This window comes from Oncorhynchus tshawytscha, linkage group LG11 (genome assembly GCF_018296145.1).
Source record: "Oncorhynchus tshawytscha isolate Ot180627B linkage group LG11, Otsh_v2.0, whole genome shotgun sequence".
Lineage (NCBI taxonomy): Eukaryota > Metazoa > Chordata > Actinopteri > Salmoniformes > Salmonidae > Oncorhynchus > Oncorhynchus tshawytscha.
This window is the reverse complement of record NC_056439.1, coordinates 3,498,439-3,508,392: the sequence shown is the minus strand read 5'-3', so window position 1 is coordinate 3,508,392 and position 9,954 is coordinate 3,498,439. Positions and strand designations below refer to the sequence as shown.

General features: G+C 45.5%; 1 protein-coding gene and 1 long non-coding RNA gene across 4 annotated transcripts in view; one reads left to right on the top strand and one right to left on the bottom strand.

Annotated features, from left to right (window-relative positions):
• The window catches only part of LOC112262382 (neuronal membrane glycoprotein M6-a), a 97,423-nt gene that overhangs the window by 84,771 nt on the left and 2,698 nt on the right, over positions 1 to 9,954 (top strand). For 2 of the 3 annotated variants that reach the window (XM_042329697.1, XM_042329696.1), the window contains exons 2-6: positions 2,086 to 2,278; positions 5,625 to 5,781; positions 6,146 to 6,299; positions 6,719 to 6,795; positions 7,531 to 7,596. In XM_042329697.1, the coding sequence (XP_042185631.1) occupies positions 2,086 to 2,278; positions 5,625 to 5,781; positions 6,146 to 6,299; positions 6,719 to 6,795; positions 7,531 to 7,596 (647 nt within the window). Of the gene's footprint in view, positions 1 to 2,085; positions 2,279 to 5,624; positions 5,782 to 6,145; positions 6,300 to 6,718; positions 6,796 to 7,530; positions 7,597 to 9,267; position 9,954 lie in introns of those variants that run through there. The other variant, XM_042329698.1, reaches the window with a different exon arrangement.
• Positions 7,531 to 9,954, bottom strand: part of LOC121847708 — a 52,460-nt gene continuing 50,036 nt past the window's right edge. The window contains exons 4-5 of the long non-coding RNA XR_006084516.1: positions 9,017 to 9,087; positions 7,531 to 7,700 (exon numbers count right to left, since the gene is read on the bottom strand). This is a non-coding gene — a long non-coding RNA (uncharacterized LOC121847708). The remainder of the gene's footprint in view (positions 7,701 to 9,016; positions 9,088 to 9,954) is intronic.

Below are 9,954 nucleotides of genomic sequence, written 5' to 3'. Positions count from 1 at the left end.
CTCTCTCACTGCATCTCTCCTTCTATCCCTCTCTCACTGCATCTCTCCTTCTATCCCTCTCTCACTGCATCTCTCCTTCTATCCCTCTCTCACTGCATCTCCCTTCTATCCCTCTCTCACTGCATCTCTCCTTCTATCCCTCTGACTGCATCTCTCCTTCTATCCCTCTCTCACTGCATCTCATCCCTCTCTCACTGCATCTCTCCTTCTATCCCTCTCTCACTGCATCTCTCCTTCTATCCCTGCATCTCTCCTTCTATCCCTCTCTGACTGCATCTCTCCTTCTATCCCTCTCTCACTGCATCTCTCCTTCTATCCTCTCTCACTGCATCTCTCCTTCTATCCCTCTCTCACTGCATCTCTCCTTCTATCCCTCTCTCACTGCATCTCTCCTTCTATCCCTCTCTGACTGCATCTCTCCTTCTATCCTCTCTCACTGCATCTCCCCTTCTATCCCTCTCTGACTGCATCATCCCCTTCTATCCCTCTCTCACTGCATCTCTCCTTCTAACCCTCTCTCACGGCATCTCCCCTTCTATCCCTCTCTCACTGCATCTCTCCTTCTATCCCTCTCTCACGGCATCTCTCCTTCTATCCCTCTCTCACTGCATCTCTCCTTCTATCCCTCTCTCACTGCATCTCTCCTTCTATCCCTCTCTCACTGCATCTCTCCTTCTATCCCTCTCTGACTGCATCTCCCCTTCTATCCCTCTCTATCCCTTCTATCCCTCTCTCACTGCATCTCTCCTTCTATCCCTCTCTCACTGCATCTCTCCTTCTATCCCTCTCTCACTGCATCTCTCCTTCTATCCTCTCTCACTGCATCCCCTCTCTCACTGCATCTCTCCTTCTATCCCTCTCTGACTGCATCTCTCCTTCTATCCCTCTCTCACTGCATCTCTCCTTCTATCCCTCTCTCACTGCATCTCTCCTTCTATCCCTCTCTGACTGCATCTCTCCTTCTATCCCTCTCTCACTGCATCTCTCCTTCTTTCCCTCTCTCACTGCATCTCTCCTTCTATCCCTCTCTCACTGAACCCCTCCTTCTATCCCTCTCTGACTGCATCTCCCCTTCTATCCCTCTCTCACTGCATCTCTCCTTCTATCCCTCTCTCACTGCATCTCTCCTTCTATCCCTCTCTCACTGCATCTCTCCTTCTATCCCTCTCTCACTGAACCCCTCCTTCTATCCCTCTCTGACTGCATCTCCCCTTCTATCCCTCTCTCACTGCATCTCTCCTTCTATCCCTCTCTCACTGCATCTCTCCTTCTATCCCTCTCTCACTGAACCCCTCCTTCTATCCCTCTCTCACTGTATCTCTCCTTCTATCCCTCTCTCAATGTGTCTTCTAGCTATCAGTGTTCTGTTTTGTAGCTCTCTCTCTCTCTCTCACTCACTCACTCACTCAGTCACTCACTCACTCACTCACTCACTCACTCACTCACTCACTCACTCACTCACTCACACTCACTCACTCACTCACTCACTCACTCACTCACTCACTCACTCACCGTGTTTACGACTAGTCATAAATCCAGCAGTTGCTCTAGCCTGGGTGAAGGGAGGGATTCCATTTACAGGGCCGCAATCCACAGATCAATACCGTTTGCGCTCTTTGTATTAAACCCATAAATCTGTCCGAGGAGGGATTATGATTGGCTGGAGTGACAGTAAACTTCCTTCCCGAGATGGCAACAGGCGATGTATTGGCTCTGGGTCAACTGGAGAAATGTGGTTAGAGTGTTTGATGTTATCGGATGATAGATGGGATATAATTTGATCCCTGTGCATTTTAAATTAGATGCGGTGGGATTTGGTGTAGTGAAATAGATGTTATAAAATAAAAGGTTGAATGAAAAACGCTGATTTAATGATCTTCTGATTCTGAATCAACGATTCCCTCGCTGTTACAGTGCTTTCATTTCCTTTGGTTCTGGTGTCAAACGTATTTCAATTCCTGTCGAGCCGTGAATAGAGTGAGACATGTACCGTATTTCATAACTAGAGCACCTGTGAATATCTAAGATGTTCTACCACCGCCTTTAGTCTAAACGTTCTCCTCTTCTCTCTCTGTCTCTGTCCAGGATGCTTTGAGTGCTGCGTCAAATGCCTGGGCGTCCTCCCGTATGCCTCTCTCTTCGCCACCATCCTTCTGTACGCTGGGGTGGCGCTGTTCTGCGGCTGTGGGCACGAGGCCCTCTCTGGCACCGTCACCATCCTGCAGAACTACTTCGAGGTGGTCCGAGCTCCCGTGGAAACCCTGGACGTCTTAACCATGTGAGTGTGGGTGTGTTTGCGTGGGAGGGGCGTCACAGTGGGGGGGGGGGTTTCCCGCCCTTTATTCAAAATGACTCATGGTCTGGTTAGTCAAAACACCTACATGCAGCCTGGAGATGTGTTGAAACTCAGTGAGGAGAAGTTGCCGTTGAATTTTCACTTCTTCCTACTCCTTGTCTGTTTCGACCCCTGGAGGATCTAGCCTTGTCCTCACCAAAAAAAAATTGCCCTATTTTGAAAGCTTCAGTACCTGTAAAGGGAATGGTTCCTATCTCACCTGTGCTATGACTGGCACACCTAGTTAACACCTTATCGAGACGCCGTATCCTCGGTCTCCCTAGATAGTAAAATGTACATGTCCCCCAAGCAGTCCCTGGTGATTGGTACTGGAAGTGAGTCAAAGTTACTTAACGGAACATTTCCTTCTCTTTCTTTCTTCTGAAGTGATTAACCATTAGTGGTGCACAGCTGTCTTGTCATGTGGTAAGGTGCCACAAAAAAGGACTGCAATTGGCTCAGAACAGGGCAGCACGGCTGGCCCTTGGCTCTACACAGAGAGATAACATTCATAATATGCATGTCAATCTCTCCTGGCTCAAAGGGGAGGAGAGATTGACTTTATCACTACTTTTATTTAAGAGACGTATTGACATGTTGAATGCACCGAGGTATGTTTGAACTACTGGTGCACAGCTCGGACACTCATGCATACCCCACAAGACATGCCACCAGAGGTCTCTTCACAATCCCCAAGTCCAGAACAGACTATGGGAGGCGCACAGTACTACATAGAGCCATGACTACATGGAACTCTATTCCACATCAGGTAACTGATGCAAGGAGTACAATTAGCTGCCTTGGCAGCAGCTAATGGGAATCCATAATAAATACAAATATAAATACACACGTTCGTGCATTTTTAAGCTTTAATTCAAATAAAAAAATATATTCAGGGTGGCTGTCTGGTGAAGAGAGGTGTATTTATCAGGTGTTTGATCATGAATATTTGTGTGAGTGGGAGGGAGATTTTTCCCTGACGCAGCACACTGACGGAGATCGATTTTTCCACTCCTGTGTGTGTGTGTGTGTGTGTGTGTGTGTGTGTGTGTGTGTGTGTGTGTGTGTGTGTGTGTGTGTGTGTGTGTGTGTGTGTGTGTGTGTGTGTGTGTGTGTGTGTGTGTGTGTGTGTGTGTGTGTGTGTGTGTGTGTGTGTGTGTGTGTGTGTGCGTGTGCGTGTGTTTGTACGTCTGCGTGATGTCTTGGCACGGGGCCGTTGGGGGATTGAAGCCCTCTGAAATCACTCTGGGTTGTCCCGGGCGCACCTGCTCACCGGAACTCCGCCTGCCGAGAGAGAGGGAGGGGGTGTGTGCTAGTGACTGCAAGTGTGTGTGTGCTTCTACTAGATGTTGGCAATGGCGGGTGATTGTGACATGAGCAGTAGACCTGGCCTAACTGATGTAACTGGGCTTTCTGTACTGATGAAACTGGGCTTTCTAGACTGATGTAAATGGGCTTTCTATACTGATGTAACTGGGCTTTCTATACTGATTTAACTGGGCTTTCTATACTGATGTAAGTGGGCTTTCTAAACTGATGTAACTGGGCTTTCTATATTGATATAACTGGGCTTTCTAGACTGATGTAACTGGACTTTCTATACTGATGTAACTGGGCATTTTATACTGATGGAACTGGCCTTGTATACTGATGTAACTGGGCATTTTATGCTGATGTAACTGGGCATTTTATGCTGATGTAACTGGGCTTTCTAGACTGATGTAACTGGGCATTCTATACTGATGTAACTGGGCATTTTATGCTGATGTAACTGGGCTTTCTAGACTGATGTAACTGGGCATTTTATGCTGATGTAACTGGGCTTTCTAGACTGATGTAACTGGGCATTTTATGCTGATGTAACTGGGCTTTCTAGACTGATGTAACTGGGCATTCTATACTGATGTAACTGGGCATTCTATACTGATGTAACTGGGCATTTTATACTGATGTAACTGGGCATTTTATACTGATGTAACTGGGCATTTTATACTGATGTAACTGGGCTTTCTATACTGATGTAACTGGGCTTTCTAGACTGATGTAACTGGGCTTTCTAGACTGAATCAACTGGGCTTTCTAGACTGATGCAACTGGGCATTCTATACTGATGTAACTGGGCTTTCTATACTGATGTAACTGGGCTTTCTAGACTGATGTAACTGGGCTTTCTGGACTGATGAAACTGGGCATTCTATACTGATGTAACTGGGCTTTCTATACTGATGTAACTGGGCATTTTATACTGATGTAACTGGGCTTTCTATACTGATGTAACTGGGCATTTTATACTGATGTAACTGGGCTTTCTATACTGATGTAACTGGGCTTTCTAGACTGAATCAACTGGGCTTTCTAGACTGATGCAACTGGGCATTCTATACTGATGTAACTGGGCTTTCTATACTGATGTAACTGGGCTTTTTATACTGATGTAACTGGGCTTTCTAGACTGATGTAACTGGGCTTTCTAGACTGATGTAACTGGGCCTTCTATACTGATGTAACTGGGCTTTCTATACTTTCTATACTGATTTAACTGGTCTTTTTTACTGATGTAACTGGGCTTTCTATACACTTTCGAGGCCACTGATATGTGGTGTGTGCTGTACTAGGTGTGAAATTAACTTCAGATTTTGGGTACTAAAAAAACAAGGTTTACACCTCTATAAAATCATCTGTATCAGAGGAAAGCGTGTGAAATCGACCAACTGTGTTTGTCTAATGCTATCTTCGAAATCTCTTCCTAACCTGCAGGGATGGAGCTAACCCTAACTTTCCTACCCAGGTTCTTTTTGGGACATTAGAGCTTTTTACATAACCGTACAGAATTAAACATACAGTCATTAGCTAAATGAGAGCTAATCCACTAGTCCAAGCTAATCCACTAGTCCAAGCAAGGAAAAAATGCAGAATGACTGTGGAAGCAAACTGACTTGCAGTATCCAGTCAGAATACTGTCTGTTACTGCTGGAAGTAATGTCATTTGTAGTCCAATGCACTTGGACTACAAATGGGGCTGCTGGGCCTAAAAAACCTGTAATAGTGAAGTACTGTACTAAATGATCTGCACACTCAATGCACACATGTATTGTTTAGCAATGTTTTGATTCCAAAAATGGATCTTTGTAAGTTCCTGTCATAGAGATCCTATTAAATGAATATTTAATTAGTATTCTAATCCCTAATTCTATGGTTCCTGGGAATGAAACCACTAGTCTTGGTGTGCTAGCCACACCAAATGAGTGATCCCATCGCTCTGCTCCTGTCTCTCTGTCTTCCTCCGCAGGATTGACATCTTGAAGTATGTCATCTACGGCATAGCGGCGGCATTCTTCGTCTACGGCATCCTGCTGATGGTGGAGGGCTTCTTCACCACCGGCGCCATCAGGGACCTGTACGGAGACTTCAAGATCACCGCCTGCGGACGGTGCGTCTCCGCCTGGGTAAGAAACACACTTAAATCAACCCCTATCCTCTGCGCCCTATCCTCCCCCTGTATATATCTGAAGGCGTTGGATAGGTATAAGCATTAGGGTAGACAATTAGGACACATCTTTCTGGAGGAAGTACCAGAGAGACGGGATTAGAGATCTGGTGATGGAGAATTTACAGCTTAAGATGTCTCTCCTTTGAATTATGGCCCAATGCTAATGACAGCTGATGAGCCAGTCAGCCTTCTACCGACTTATAACTGTCATCTTCTCTCTCTCTCTCTAATGGGCCCATCCCTCACTTCCTTCTCCTCCTTCCTCCCTTTCTTCTCTTCCCTCTCTTTATTCTCCTCCCTCCCTCCGTTTCTTCCCGCAGTTCATTATGTTGACCTATATCTTCTTCCTGGCCTGGTTGGGTGTGACAGCCTTCACCTCGCTGCCCGTCTTCATGTACTTCAACATCTGGACCATCTGTCAGAACACCACTGTGGTGGAGGGGGCCAACCTCTGCCTGGACCTGCGCCAGTTTGGTAAGGGGCGGGCCCGGGTGGCGCCGCCACTGTTGCCATTTACAGTATACGTACACAGTCACTGACACTGGCAGTGGTTAACCAGGGCTTTGGTGGTTTATTTCCAGTTGTTTGTTTGCTTGTGTTCTGTCATGAATGTGGGTAAGATATCTGACAAGACAATGAACTATAGAGCATACTGTACTAAATAGTGTGTCGTTTAGTCTTCTCACTTCACGGACACACAATTCAATCAATATATTTTACATTTCATTGCAGTTATTTAATGCTCCTGAAGGAGATCTATTTTACAGCCCTTTAACATGAGTGTTTGTTGTAACTCACTGCAGTAGCTGTTGTTAGGTCTCTGTGGATCGAAGCGCCTGCCAAGCTAAGTCACTTGAAATGTAAATGTGAAATTGAATGTTGTTTTCTCGCAGGCATGGTAACTATCGGGGAGGAGAGGAAGGTGTGCACGGGCTCTGAGAAGTTCTTTAAGATGTGCGAGTCTAACGAGGTAAGGGTGTGTGTGTGTGTGGCTGGGGAGCGATGACGGGGGGGGGCAAGGTTCTGTTGGCTGTGAACTTTAGTGATCGCCGCACCTCAGGAGTTAAATGCTTCAGGGAAGTGTTTCCCGATCCTGGCTCTGGGGACCAAAATGCACTTTTTGGTTTTTGCCCTAACACTCACACACTTGATTCAACCAATCAACTCATCGTCAAGACTTTGATTTGAATTAGATGTGTCCAAAAACACAAAATGTGCACCCTTTTGGGACCCCAGGACTAGGATTGGGAACACTGCTATAGGGTTCCTCTGTCATTTTAAATGGTGATTTGTGTGAGTGAGATGAGAGTAGTGGCGCTACCAGATTTCTCGGGGTTTAAAACCTCTTGTGGAAAGGGAACAAAAAACATGGCTTAATAAAGATTAGCCTGTCTTTTTGTTTAACCTTTATCCTCCTTTATCCTTTTTTTTATCCTACCTCCGTTTAATTCCCTTTGAAAAAGTGAGCTAATATTGCACTGGGACAAATCTTAATACGTCCCACCCTATCTCACTCTCAAAGCAACCACTGTGATTTAGTTTTTTAAACTCAACATGACCTGGCAACATTGTAAACACAGACATGACAAGTTGGAACGATGCTTTGTGTCCCATTTTGAATACCAACAAAACAAGCACCGATGTTGTATATTGTCTTTATTTCCTGGTGACTAATAAAGCTGTGTTGTGTTTGATTGTCTTTCAGCTGGACATGACATTCCACTTGTTCGTCTGTGCCCTGGCCGGGGCTGGGGCTGCAGTCATCGCCATGGTGAGACAATGACAGCTCCACTTTATGTCCGTAGGTTGTGTGACCTGCCTTTTGGTTCTTAAATGTCTGTCGATAGCATCGCCACTCGGTTCCCTCCCCTCTGTCTGAACACATAAAGATTGGCAGGCAGGGTAAACCTCAGTGGGAGAGGATTGTCTTGTTGTGTGGGGATATACCAAAGGTTATACTACAAAGGATTCAAGCGATTGGTAATCGGGAGGAAAAACGGACTGTTTGTTATGCTGCTGACTTTGAAAGAGGTTCTCCCAGTGTTAAGAGCGAGGCAGATCGAGAAAGTGCAAAACAGAGGCAGAGTGATCGAGTGATAGACACAGAGAGAGACAGACAGAGAGAGACAGAGAGAGATAGAGAGAGAGAGAGAGAGAGAGAGAGAGAGAGACACACACAGAGTAACACATAGCGACAGAGAGAGAGAGGGAGAGCGAGAGGGAGAGAGAGAGAGAGCTGTTGATTAGAGGGAGGCGTTAACCTAGCGATGGAGAAGCACAGGGCGCAGTTGCCATGGAAACTGTGGAAGAAGAAAGGAGCTTGTTGAGAGCAGCTAAGTGATGGTGAGGACTGGAGCAACCGTCTTCACTGGAGAAGACTGCTGCATCTGCCAGGGTGGAAGGATACACAATTAATGAAGGCTGTTATTCGGTATCTAGTTCCTTTTTAAACAAAAACATATGTTCACAGTGAAAATAACAGAAATGTTTTGTCAAAACATCAATGACACTTAGTTTCTTATGGTTTGGTTGTCATCAAATAGATATGTCCATAACAGCTTCCTGTTACCACAAAATGTAAACAAAGTCATACATTTCCAGTCCTTAGACCCATGATGTAATGTTTTAAATCTACAAATAGGACATTGTTGCTGCGTTGTCTGAGGACTATAAAAGACGAGAGAAAATGAAATGGTAATCAATTTGGGCGGGAGCGGCTCTTCGCAACACAAAGTCTGTAACCGTGGCCCAACTGTGTGCTCTTTGTCCACCCGGTGGTTGTCTATGGTAATACACAATGGGATGACTCACCAAAGTGTGTTCCTGTTAGTTCTCACCGAGAGCTAAGGTTTAGAAAATGGGTAAGAAATCAATTTGCATAGACAATATTGATGTACCATCTTCTCGTCCAATATTTTCTGTGATAAATTATCTTAGATCATTGTGAGATTGTATGAAGGAAGTACTGTCTGTATCTCCAACTTGGATCTATCTTGGTGAATCTGTTTATTCATGATGAGTTTGAGTCATGTCATTATATAACAAAAGAATAGAACAACTTAATTATCCCAAGCTTAGGGAATTCGTTAGGCATGTTAATCTTCACATCATCATTACGACACAATATCACCGATAGATAAATGCCATACAATGGACAACAGGAGTGCAGGTGTTTTTCTTTATTTAATTACCTCATAACTGCTTCTTCAGAACCTCTGCAGCAGATGCTCTGGTTGGCTGATCACTGACACCTCACTGCCACCTAGTGGAGAAAAGAGTTACTGCAGAAACACATCAGGGATATGTTCCTTAGGTAGGGCGCTCAACGCAGTCGCCACCTGTTTCAGTCCTTCTTCTTCCATTTGGTGCCTAATGAACGCGACCCAGAGTCCAATAACTGCTTCTCTCCTTTTCTCTTCCTCACTGGTCTGATGAGGAACAGGCGTCAGCTGCCACGGTCCTCATCCGTAACAAAGTCCTCCTGACGTCTCAGAGTCTGGGCAAATACTGCACCCGCTTCTGACGGGGGCCTATCGGTTGGCCCATCACCTTTACCCCTGACCTCAGTGGTCTCAGTGACATCACTGTACGCCGTCAGGAGCTGAGAGGAGCCGACCGCCTCGATATCAACATGGCCGAACTGAACTCTGAACCTCGGAGCTTAGGGGTCGCCCCCAAAGCATCGCCAGCTCTGTCATCGGTCACGTCACATGATTCTGTTGTTATTCACTAAAATATGCTTTGCTGGCACCACTGATTATAATAACCAAGCTCCTCTGGTTGCTATCGATAGGTATGTTGATAAGCGAGCTCTCCTGTCACGCCCCGTTCACCTGACTAGCACAAATGCTGACACAGTCGTAACAGACACAGAGCTCACTAAAGAATAAGGTTGATCAACTAATCCATCCCTTAAAGTTTGGTTGGTTTGTTTTGGTTTGAAACCAGTGAAGGCACAGTGCCACTAAACGATCTGCTTTGGGCTTTTGATTACAGCTTTGTCTAATCATCTAACTAACTCTGTTTCAGCCTAATGAATGAATCAATAAACTCTGCCCTGAGGTATAGGCTCGGTCGAGGGGTTAACAATCCTCCCACTAACATCCCTGTAACCCATGTGTCCCTCTAA